The following is an 11,700-nucleotide window of genomic DNA, read 5'->3' as shown; positions in this document are numbered from 1 at the left end:
TCCTTGCCCTCGCCCTGTCTCTAACCACATCTTCCTTCTAACTAATTTCTTTCTCTTCTCCCTTGTTTCTGTCTCCTTGCTCCTAGTTACTGCTTTGCTATTTTTGTCTATTTGGATGCCATTCTTCCCACAGTGGTACTCTCCAGGTGTCTTGTATTCAAACTCCCATAGAGAGAAGGTCTGGTTCAGATGTACGGCACCATCCAGTGCAGAGGGTCTTTGGATCAGGGCACGTTCCTGCACCAGCCAACTGTGAACTGCAAGATGGGTTTAGATGTGTAAAGCATGGTGCCCCGCGTGTCAGAGACCACTGGGAAAGGAAGGTGGCTATGACTGGGCAGGCCCTCTGGCATTATGTCAGGTGCCTTTGTGGCCTGTCCAGGACATTTGGCACTGATGAAAGAAGAGTGAATAAGATGTGGTAACCCGTCCCGGAGGAGCTCCCAGTGTGATGAGGGAAGCAGGTACTTAAAAACTAGAGTTTATCCTATATGATAATTAATACTATTGATAGCATCCTGGGAGGGAATGGCTAACTGCTGTAGAATGGTGGTAGGAAATTCTTTACTGAAGACATATGAGACTTCAAAAGGTATATTCCTATCAGGAAATAAATCCTCAAAGGCAGAGAGACATGAAATATCTTGGTGTGCTTAAGCAAAGGGTGTTTTAGTGCCATGAGAAGAGGCCAGTGGCTGGCATGTAAGAGCTTCCAGGAAGAGGGTCTCGTATATGATACGAAGGAATATTAGAGCATTAGAACCAGGAAAACTCATCTCCCAAAAGACAAGAGAAGGGAGAACTACAGGAGTGACGTCTAATCAACAATGGCTGGCTCCAGATCAATGGAGGACTGAGTGGCTTCATTGAGAAGGGGCAAGTGAAGCATCTCGTTTTTTTAAATATTGGCAGGTAAATTCTGTAGGTCTAGAAAGAGACTAAACTATATAAACCTAACCTCAGGGGAGAAGGTTTTTTGCAGCTCTAGGTCAGTTACAGATTCATTCAAAAAAAGTAAGAAACCTCATGTTTTTTAAATAAATATGAAAGGAGGAAAAAACTTAATCTGTAGCAACGTTAATCTGTTTAGTTCGTGTTTAAAAAAACACTTTCCTGTTATAACTATAAAAGATGATGAATCTCAAAAATACTGGAGTGGGTTGCCGTTCCCTGCTCCAGGGCCTCTTCCCAATCCAGGAATCAAACCTGGGTCTCCTGCATTGCAGGCAGATTCTTTACCATCTGAGCCACCAGGGAAGCCCTATATATATGCACACATATCTGGTAAAAAGAAAAACCCTGTTTATGTCTGATCTGTGACGATTATAACAAAACAATAAATATGCAAGAAAAACTTGTTTTTCTTCCCAGTTTGGTTTTTGTTTCAGAGATAAATGAAGCTGAGTAGGTATGATTCCCCCCCCTCCCCCCGCCCCAGCTGGCAAGTGGAATAGAATTTACTCTATTTTTCATTGAATTTAAGATTCCATTGGTTGTAAATTGTATCATTATTTTGCATACCATGGAGAAATTTTTAAAACCCTTCCATTTATAACAGCAGTTTTATTTAAAAAGGCATTCAGATTTCAGAGGTATTAAATGTGAGGCACAGGCATGAGAAAGTTGAGCTAAGAGATCTTGTAGACAGAGTGCCTGAAGAACTATGGACGACAGTTCGTGACATTGTACAGGAGACAGGGATCAAGACCACCCCCAAGAAAAAGAAAGGCAAAATGGTTGTCTGAGGAAGCCTTACAAATAGCTGATAAAAGAAGAGAAGCTAAAAGCAAAGGAGAAAAGGAAAGATATACCCATTTGAATGCAGAGTTCCAAAGAATAGCAAGAAGAGATAAGAAAGCCTTCGTCAGTGATCAGTGCAATAAAATAGAGGAAAACAATAGAATGGGAAAGACTAAAGATTCCTTCAAGAAAATTAGAGATACCAAGGGAACATTGCATGCAAAGATGGGCTCAATAAAGGACAGAAGTGGTATGGACTTAACAGAAGCAAAAGATATTAAGAAGAGGTGGCAGTATTACACAGAAGAACTGTACAAAAAAGATCTTCATGACCCAGATAACTACGATTGTGTGATCCTCACCTAGAGCTTGACATCCTTTAATGTGAAGTCAAGTGGGCCTTAGGAAGCATCACTACAAACAAAACTAGTGGAGGTGATGGAATTCCAGTTGAGCTGTTTCAAATCCTGAAAGATGATGCTGTGAAAGTGCTGCACTCAATATGGCAGCAAATTTGGAAAACTCAGCAGTGGCCGCAGGACTGGGAAAGGTCAGTTTTCATTCCAGTGCCAAAGAGAGGCAATGCCAAAGAATGCTCAAACTACCGCACAGTTGCACTCATCTCACACGCTAGTAAAGTAATGCTCAAAATTGTCCAAGCCAGGCTTCAGCAATATGTGAACCCTGAACTTTCAGATGTTGAAGCTGGATTTAGAAAAGGCAAGAGAACCAGAGATCAAATTGCCAACATCCGGTGGATCATGGAAAAAGCAAGAGAGTTCCAGTTCTGCTTTATTGACTATGCCAAAGCCTTTGACTGTGTGGATCACAATAAACTGTGGAAAATTCTGAAAGAGATGGAAATACCAGACCACCTTACCTGCCTCCTGAGAATCTGTATGCCGGTCAAGAAGCAACAGTTAGAACTGTACATAAAACAACAGACTGGTTCCAGATCGGGAAAGGAATACGTCAAGGCTGTATATTGTCATCTTGCTTATTTGACTTATATGCAGAGTACATAATGAGAAACACTGGGCTGGATGAAGCACAAGCTTTCATCAAGACTGCCGGGAGAAATATCAATAACCTCAGATACGCAGATGACACCACCCTAATGACAGAAAACGAAGAACTAAAGAGCCTTTTGATGAAAGTGAAAGAGGAGAGTGAAAAAGTTGACCTAAAGCTCAACATTCAGAAAACTAAGATCATGGCATCTGGTCCCATCATTTCATGGCAGATAGAGGGGGAAACAATGGAAACAGTGAGAGACTTTATTTTATTGGGCTCCATAATCACTGCAGATGGTGACTGCAGCCATGAAATTAAAAGACGCTTACTCCTTGGAAGAAAAGCTATGACCAACCTAGACAACATATTAAAATGCAGAGATATAACTTTGCCAACAAAGGTCCATCTAGTCAAGGCTATGGTTTTCCAGTAGTCATGTATGGATGTGAGAGTTGGATTATGAAGAAATCTGAGCACTGAAGAACTGATGCTTTTGAACTGTGGTGTTAGAGAAGACTCTTGAGAGTCCCTTGGACAGCCAGGAGGTCAAACCAGTCAACCCTAAAGGAAATCAGTCCTGAATATTCCTTGGAAGGACTGATGCTGAAGCTGAAGCTCTAATACTTTGGCCACCTTATGCGAAGAACTGACTCATTGGAAAAGACCCTGATGCTGGGAAAGATTGAAGGCAGGAGGAGAAGGGGATGACAGAGGATGAGATAGTTGGATGGCATCACCAACTCTATAAAGGGGATGACAGAGGATGAGATAGTTGGATGGCATCACCAACTCTATGGACATGAGTTTGAGCAAGCTCAGGGAGTTGGTGATAGGGAAGCCTGGCATGCTGCAGTCCATGGGGTCGCAAAGAGTTGGATACAACTGAGCGACTGAGCTGAACTGAAAATGTGAGGCACAGGCATGAGAAAGTTGAACTAACAGTGGAAAGTTTATATGAGTTTAATGGAGGAGGTGGTGGCTGGGCCCAGGACCTGTGTCCCCATGGAAGGCTTGGAAGCACTGAAGCTCTGGAGTGCTGGGAGGACACACAGAGGGTCCTAGCTGCCTTCCTTAGGCTGGATAATTTTTTTAATATGAAAAAAATACACATTTTAGAACTAAGAATATATAAGTATTACTTATGAAGGTATTAGAAAAAACAGGTTTAAATTTAGAGGTCAATTTAGGAACAAAAATTGTTCCACTGAATAACATTTCAATTACAGACTGAGTCTTATATTAAGTGCAGAACTGTTATATTAAATGCACAACTGTAAAAAGATTAAGTAACATGAGTAATCCTTAAATTTTAGAACTAGGAAGGTCCTCAGAGCTGCCAAAGATGTTGACAAATGATCATTCATTTAGTATTTGTTTTCATACCTATTGTAAGCCAGGCATTATTAGCCATTGGGTATATGGAAACACTGGTCCTCTGCCTTCATGGAGCTTACAGTTTGGGGGGCAGTGCCTACAGCAGTGAACACTTCAGAGAAAAAGTACAGAGCTGTGGAAGAGTGGAACTAGAGATTCCTAATTGAGAGTGGGAAGGGTCTGTAAGGAGTTGAAGAAAAGCCACTGAGTGAGTAGAAATTAATGAGGTAAAAAGGAGACAAGAAACAGCTTGTGCAAAAAACCTGAGCAGGAGAGATGGAGCCAGTCAGTGAAAGAAATCGAGTGTGAGGGGAGAGGGGGTCTGGGTGACTTCAGTTGAGGTAAGACTGGATGATGCAGGGCCTCATAAGCCATAACATTTTGGATTTTTACTCTCAGCCCAGGGGGAAACCATCAGAGGGTTTTAATGGGGGAAGTGACCTTGGCTGCTCTGTGAAGTGAGGTTGGAGTACGTTTCAAAGTGAAGAAGCCCCCTCAGGAGTCTGCTGCTAGTTGAGACCAGCTAAGGTGACAATCTGACCTGAGCATTGTGACTGAAAGTATGTGTTCTTGAGGATAATTTGTATTAACCAAAGTCTTAATTTGTGTACATTTGGACCCAACAATTCCATTTCAGGGCATTTATTCTAAAGGAATAATCTTAGATGTGTGCAAAAGTTGAACTACTGGTATGTTTAAATATTTATATTTAATATCATTAAATATAAATAATACAGGATAGGAATAAGAAATTGGTTTGAAAGATTATAGTATTTTCAAACAAGTGGAAAGGAAAGAGGAAAATCATACCCACTTGAAGGAAACCACGTCATTGAGGAAGATTTGTTTAGTTAAGGAGAGTTCTCTGTGTGTTTGAGTGGGTACTAGGAAAAAGACACTGAAAATACAGAACTGAGAAGAGATACTCATGAAACAAATTTGAGGAGGAGAGATCTAGGACCAGGGGAAAGAGGGCACTTTTCGCGGTTGCAGGAGCTTCTGGCGTAAAAATGCACTGCAGTTCTACAGTGTGACTTCTGTTTTGAGTACTAGCCTGGGAATCTTTAAGCCATACCTTGCAACATTGTTACTGGGTGGAAAGTGCTTTTCATACCAGAGAGTTGTAAGTGAATTTTTAGTGTGCTATCAGCCCTTGAATTTGATTGCCTGTAAATTTGAGTTTCCCTGGGTAAGGATCAACTGAGCAGGATGAATTTTTGAGAAAACATTTTCTCTCTCCCTTTTCCCCTCTCCCCCCTTCTGTCCCTATCCCCTTCTTTTTCCCTTCCTTTTCCTCCCTCCCTTCCTTCCCCTTACATCCCTCCCTCTTCCTCTGACTCACCTCTAACATTTATGATATATTCAGAGCAGGGAAAGCAGTCACATACTTAAAGGAAATCAGTGCCCTCTGTCCCATATTGCCTCTCTTTGTGACAGTTTTTATACCTGAGTAATGGAGATATTTTACTATGTGGTGTGTCTTAATGCCCCTCTGCAAGTTTCAAATGTTATGTATTCTTTGCATTAGTAAAAATATCTAGGCCAGTTTCAGGCACAGAGGTATTTAATACCCTGGTTTCCACTCCCTCCATAGTATTGATGCTTAAGTAAACCAGTTGACTGTTATTTCCTTTCTGGTGCCTGTTTTCAGTAGGTTTGGGGGCTTGGGTGGGGCTGTTACTGCTATTGTTGGGTTTTTTGTTGTTGTTTGCTGCTGCTTTGCAAACACTGCTGCTTTATAGTAATGATTAGCTGGAATATTCCTAGAAGAGTTTGAATTTGACTTTTTGGTAAGCTTGCAGTTATCATCTCTGGTATTTCCTTTTCCTATCAGTGTAATTAAAAAAACAAAAACAAAAAACTGTTCCATAGCTTTACAGAGTTTCCAAAATAGTTACTGAAGTTCACTGAGTATTTTCTAAATTGTTGCTTCTCCCAGGATGCAGTTGCTTTAACTCTTTCCTTATAAAACCAGGTTTTAAAATCCATGCCTATATATATTGTGTGTTTCATATATCCGTGTGTGGATATGAGTGTATTTTGAAGCTAGTGGGTGTTTTACCTATTCGGTTTTGAAAAGTTAGTTCTCAAAAGTTATCAGCTTCCTGGATATTTTATTATAACTCCACAATACATTATCGTGTAAAGGTCAAAATGTTTCTACCAGGTAAATTTTTACTATTTGTATATGGAATACCCCAAGTACAATATCATTTTCTGAGAAAACAAGTTTAATTATTGAGACTTTGAAAAAAATACTGTGGATTAGAAGATGTGGTTAGGTTTCACCTAGATTATTAAATGTTTAACTTATTTCTGCAAATGAGCATATTTTCCAGATTTTACCTATATTGACTTAAGTTATTGGAATTCCTGGGATAAATAGTAATAATTAGCTCTTCTAAATATTTGTCTGTCATATACTTGAGTATGTTAAAATGGTGTAATTGGAAACAGTGCAGCTTTCACGAATGTATTTGTTAATACAGTGCTTAATGTCTTGAGGTGCTTTTTATTAACTACCTAGAAACAAAGGAAGGTCTGCGCTAGTATTACTAGTAAGCCTGCGCCTTCTAAATAGAACCTTACTTTTTAAAGACATTATTACACTAGTGTTATCAGGCAGCATTTAACACTCTCCATGTTACAGTGTAAATTCAACAACATAGTATGATTCATAATGATATTTTCATATCTTGCTTAAGTCATTCGGGGATTTTAGCAGTTATCTTTTTAGTTGCAAGTCCATTGAAAGTATGAAGTAAAACCATATTGTTCTTGAAAATTATTTTTCATATATAAATCTCATTCTCCTTATTTTTCCTTCTGTTTTTAGTCGTGAGATGGAGAATAAAGAAACGCTCAAGGGACTGCACAAGATGGACGATCGCCCAGAAGAACGAATGATCAGGGAGAAACTGAAGGCCACCTGTATGCCAGCCTGGAAGCATGAATGGCTGGAACGGAGGAACAGGAGAGGCCCCGTGGTGAGTTACCTGCTGGAAGGAAGCAAGCATAGGAGGAAGTGGGAAATTAAGCATAAATAGATCCTCTTGTAAGCTTTTTTTTTCCCCCTTCATTTTAAATGCTGGGCAGTTTTATTTGCTTTGACATTTTCTAGACACTTGAACAAAATGTAGCTAACGCTGTGCTCATTAAGCAACTTACACTGTTCTAAGGAGTAATCCCTCTGGTTGAGTGGGAGAGGTAATGCTTAAAGCAACACTGCCCTCTAATGTCTGTGTCTCGAAAATCCTTTAATTAGTGATTTATACTGTACTTAGAAAAGCGATTTTTCCAGTTTTATTTTGATGTTTTATCTCTAAGGTAGGATCTAAGGATCTTAATTCTAAATCTCTTAAAATTCATGTATGACAACATTTTAAAATGCCTTATGTAAATATCAACATTCAATTGATGAAGCGTAAATGACTGAAATGTGTGGTTAAAAATAGCCTTACACTTACAGCTTAAACTAATAAAGAAAAGTTGATATATTTTCCATTGTATTTGTATAATATTGCATAATTTTAAAAACTGAGTTCTTGTCTTGATCTTATGTTCATGTTTACTTCTTGTTTTATTTTTTAAGTAATAAAATACTGGCATTTTAATTTAGGTGGTAAAGCCAATCCCTATTAAAGGAGATGGATCTGAAATTAATAACTTGGCAGCCGAGTCTCAAGGAGAGGGCCCAACGAGCACTGCTTCCTCAGCTCCCAAAGGCCGACGCAGCCCTTCCCCTGGCAGCTCCCCCTCAGGTCGCACAGTAAAATCTGAATCTCCAGGAGTAAGGAGAAAAAGAGTTTCTCCGGTGCCTGTAAGTAAATGTGCTAAGTTTTCTACAATTTTAAAACTTACTTAGGACACAGGAAAGATTGGCTAACCATCTGTTAGATCAACATTCCCAAAGTGTGCCCGCAGACCCTGGGCTCAGGGTGCCTGCCCTCAGATGCTTCCTGTGGATCCATTAGGGCAAAACTGATCTTGTAGGAACCCTGAGATGTTATCTGCCTGTTGCACTGCATTGAGGTTTACAGTGGTGAGTAAAGCTGCTGGTGCATGTGCCTGAATTAAAGGTATGACAGTGGAAGCTGTATTCCTCACTTGGGTATTTGACAGACATTTTCCTTACAAAGAATTAAGTAAGACTCACTTCAAGGAAAACAGCTGATCTGTTTCTTCACTAGTGGTAAAATTTGAGATTTCAAGCAATAATTAGAGTTTTGGAAAACTCATATCCACTGCTGTCAGTTTGATAGCTTCACAGTACTTAGACTTTTAATGAGCCAATGGTATTATCACTTGTGGGTTTTTTTGTGTGTATTGTGCCATGAAATACATGAACTTTTAGAAGATCTGCCATTCCTTTGATGTAGTATCAAAGACGAATATTCGTTATTATTTGAAAAGGATTTCCCAAATACATGTCTACGTGAGGCCAGATTCTCTTCATGTATTCAACCAAAATACAGACTGAACGCAGACTGTATCACAGCAGACTGAACGCAGAAGCATGGATGAGAACCTCAGTATTGAGATTCAGTACTCTGATTCAGTCTCTGTATTGAGCCAGACATCAAAGAGACTTGTAAAAAGTTAGGTCCTGACCCTCCAAGACAGAGAGATTACCACTGGCAGGAATGCGAGTTAAAACTTTCTAACCTTGAAAAGCAAATGAGTGATGGCAAAATAATTGTGGTATAGTGACCAGAAGGGGGAGATTTGGGTTTCCTCACACCTGAGGTTGTTAAAGCACATAAATACTTCAGAAAGTAAATTTTAAGTAAATTTTACAGTAAAGCCCAAGATTCTCAACAGTATTTATCAGCTTTATGTGGACACATGTTTAAATTAGCTATTTTTTAAAAAACTTGACATGGGAACAATCATTTTAGCTCATAAATCTGAAATAGGCAGGGCTCAGCAAGAGTGGCTCATGTCTGCTTCCCGTGGCATCTGCAGACGCTAGAACATCCAGGGCTGCTTCTTCACTCCCCTGTCTGGTGCTTCATTCAGCTGGAGCAGCTGGGGGCTGTTGGCCTCTCTTTCTCAGAGCACAGAAATCAGGCTGTAGCAAGTGTTTCAAGCTAGGAAAGCAGGTGGAGTAGATTCTCACAGCCCTCAGAAGGAACCAGCCCTGTCAGCACCTTGATCGTTGATTGTGGACTTCAAGCCTCTGGAACTATGAGATGATACATTTCTGTTAAGCCAAAAAACAAAGGTGATTCAAGAGAGCAAATCCCAGCATGGAAGCTCTTATCAAGCCACCACTTGGATTATATTTACTGATGCCTTATTGCCCAAATCTAGTTACATGCTCAAATCCCAGAATCAGTGTGGTAGGGGACTACAGAAGGGTGTATAAGTATACTGGGAGGTGTGGTCCATGGGGTCATCAAAATGAAAGTCCACCGCAAATAAAGAATTGTGTCTCCCGTCCCCCTACACCCTCTTTGGGATATATATTAGACAAGGTGACTTCCTCATTTTAACGGCTACCTAGCGTTTCATTATCTGGATAAAGATCATTCATGGCTTCTTTGAACTACACACTAACGGACATTTATGTTCCTTCTCAACTTTTCATTACTGAAAACAGTCTTGCAAAAATATTTTTTATGCATACATCATTCTGCACATCTAGTGAACATATCCATAGTGTGAATACTTAGCAAGTCCAATGGTATATGCATGTGTACTTGTTTTGGGTTTTGTTTTACTTTTTAGTAATTGCCTATTTAAAAAACAATGGTTTTATTAAGATATAGTTCATATAGCGTACAGTTCACCCATTTAGTTGTACAGTACATTGAGTTTTGGTATATACATAGTTGTAGCCATCACTACAAGTTTTAAAATATTTTCATCCCTCCAGCAGAAAACCCCAGACTAGCAGTCTCTCCCCAGCCTTAGGCAACCACTGATCTACTTCCTGACTATATACAGTTTGCCTGGACCTTTTACATAAATGTAATCATATAATATGTATAGTCTTCTGTGGCTGGGTTTTGCTCCCAGCATCATGCTTTCAGGGCTCATCCATGGTATAGCTTGTATCAGTATTCCATTCATTTTTAATTGTAGAATAGTATTCTCTTGTATGGATATACATATTTTGTTTATTTACTCATTAGTTGGTGGGCATTTGATTTCCACTTCTGGCTTCACAGTGCTGCTGGTAACAGCTCTGTACACATTTTCACGTGGACATAGCTTCATTTTTCTTGGGTATATACATAGGAGTGGGATTGCTTTACAAAGGTTTACAAAGTGAGATTGTTTTGCAAAGCAGGTACACCATTTTACATTCCCACCAGCCCTGTTGGAGGCGCCCAACCGCTTCATTTTCTTACCAGCTTTTATTACCTTTTACCTGTTTAGTTTGGCATCAAAAAGAGCCAGACTTTGTGCTGGGCAGTGATGGAAAGACCAAGTTCTAGGGGAATCAGGGAAGTGGAGTGAGTGGCACACATCACCCTCACCACAGGAGCGTTTTCAGCAGCCTCCAGTGAGATGTCGTAACCTGGGAAGAGTCATTTACCCCTCCTTCTCCACAGAGAATTCCATGGAACTGTTTGTAAATGACCGGTCACAGGAAGCACATTTAGTAATCCCTGAAGTGGAAGCCAGGAAATTGGATGCTTCATTTTCATCCCTAGAAACAAGTCATTTTACCTGTTTAGGAAGCACATTTTCTATGCTTTTTATTTTGGTTTACATACAACTTTTCAAAGATGTCAGATACTTATAATTTGTAAAATTACCATACGTTTGTCTCTCCTAGCCAAAGATTTATTATTTTAAGGATGACAGATTTTAAAAATTTACTCTGGCAATATGTCAGACAAATGCATTTGCAAAACACATTTTGTCCCATCATATTATATATTGAGGCATTTTTTGGTGAATATAAAAAAGGTCTGGTGTGACCTTTTTTAGGTCATTTTTTTTCTTATGGAGGAGTAAATTTCTTAGGAGCAATTTACCTAATTTTTAAAATATTGTGAAGTTTCAGAGTGGGAGAATCACACCACCTCGAAGAGCCCCTTCACCAGATGGCTTCTCACCATACAGCCCCGAGGAAACAAACCGCCGTGTAAACAAAGTGATGCGGGCCAGGCTGTACTTACTACAGCAAATAGGACCCAACTCCTTCCTGATTGGAGGAGACAGCCCAGACAACAAATACCGGGTGTTTATCGGGCCTCAGGTAGGAACTGTCACCATTTTACATTTTATTAGGATCTGGAACTAACTCAGTATACTGTGACATTCTTAAATTAGCATGTAATTCTCTTCTGTAATCTAAAGAGAGTTAAACTATTGGGGGAACTGTAAACACTTTATTTAATGTGTTTATAAAGGGCTTTACTATGATTTGATATACTTCAGAATACAAATTTGGTCTTTTTATGGCTTATTTAGGGCTGTGCCGGGTCTTTGTTGCTGCTTGGGCTTTTTCCTAGCTGTGGCGAGCAGGGGCTGCTCACTGTGGTTCCTCTTGTTGCAGAGCGTGGGCTCTAGGGTGTGTGGGCCTCAGGAGCTGTGGCTCCTGGGCCCGGCAGCTGT

The 11,700-nt window shown here is 39.9% G+C and overlaps 1 protein-coding gene across 5 annotated transcripts in view; it reads left to right on the top strand.

Annotated features, from left to right (window-relative positions):
- Window positions 1-11,700, top strand: part of MAP3K1 (mitogen-activated protein kinase kinase kinase 1) — a 74,849-nt gene that overhangs the window by 37,794 nt on the left and 25,355 nt on the right. For all 5 annotated transcript variants that reach the window (XM_027980067.2, XM_042233774.1, XM_042233773.1 and 2 more), the window contains exons 2-4: window positions 6,965-7,115; window positions 7,748-7,948; window positions 11,141-11,341. In XM_027980067.2, coding sequence (XP_027835868.1) covers window positions 6,965-7,115; window positions 7,748-7,948; window positions 11,141-11,341 — 553 coding nt within the window. The remainder of the gene's footprint in view (window positions 1-6,964; window positions 7,116-7,747; window positions 7,949-11,140; window positions 11,342-11,700) is intronic.

Source organism: Ovis aries, chromosome 16 (genome assembly GCF_016772045.2).
Source record: "Ovis aries strain OAR_USU_Benz2616 breed Rambouillet chromosome 16, ARS-UI_Ramb_v3.0, whole genome shotgun sequence".
Taxonomy (NCBI): Eukaryota; Metazoa; Chordata; class Mammalia; order Artiodactyla; family Bovidae; genus Ovis; species Ovis aries.
Note: the sequence above shows the minus strand (reverse complement) of the source record. Positions and strands in the feature narration are given on the sequence as shown.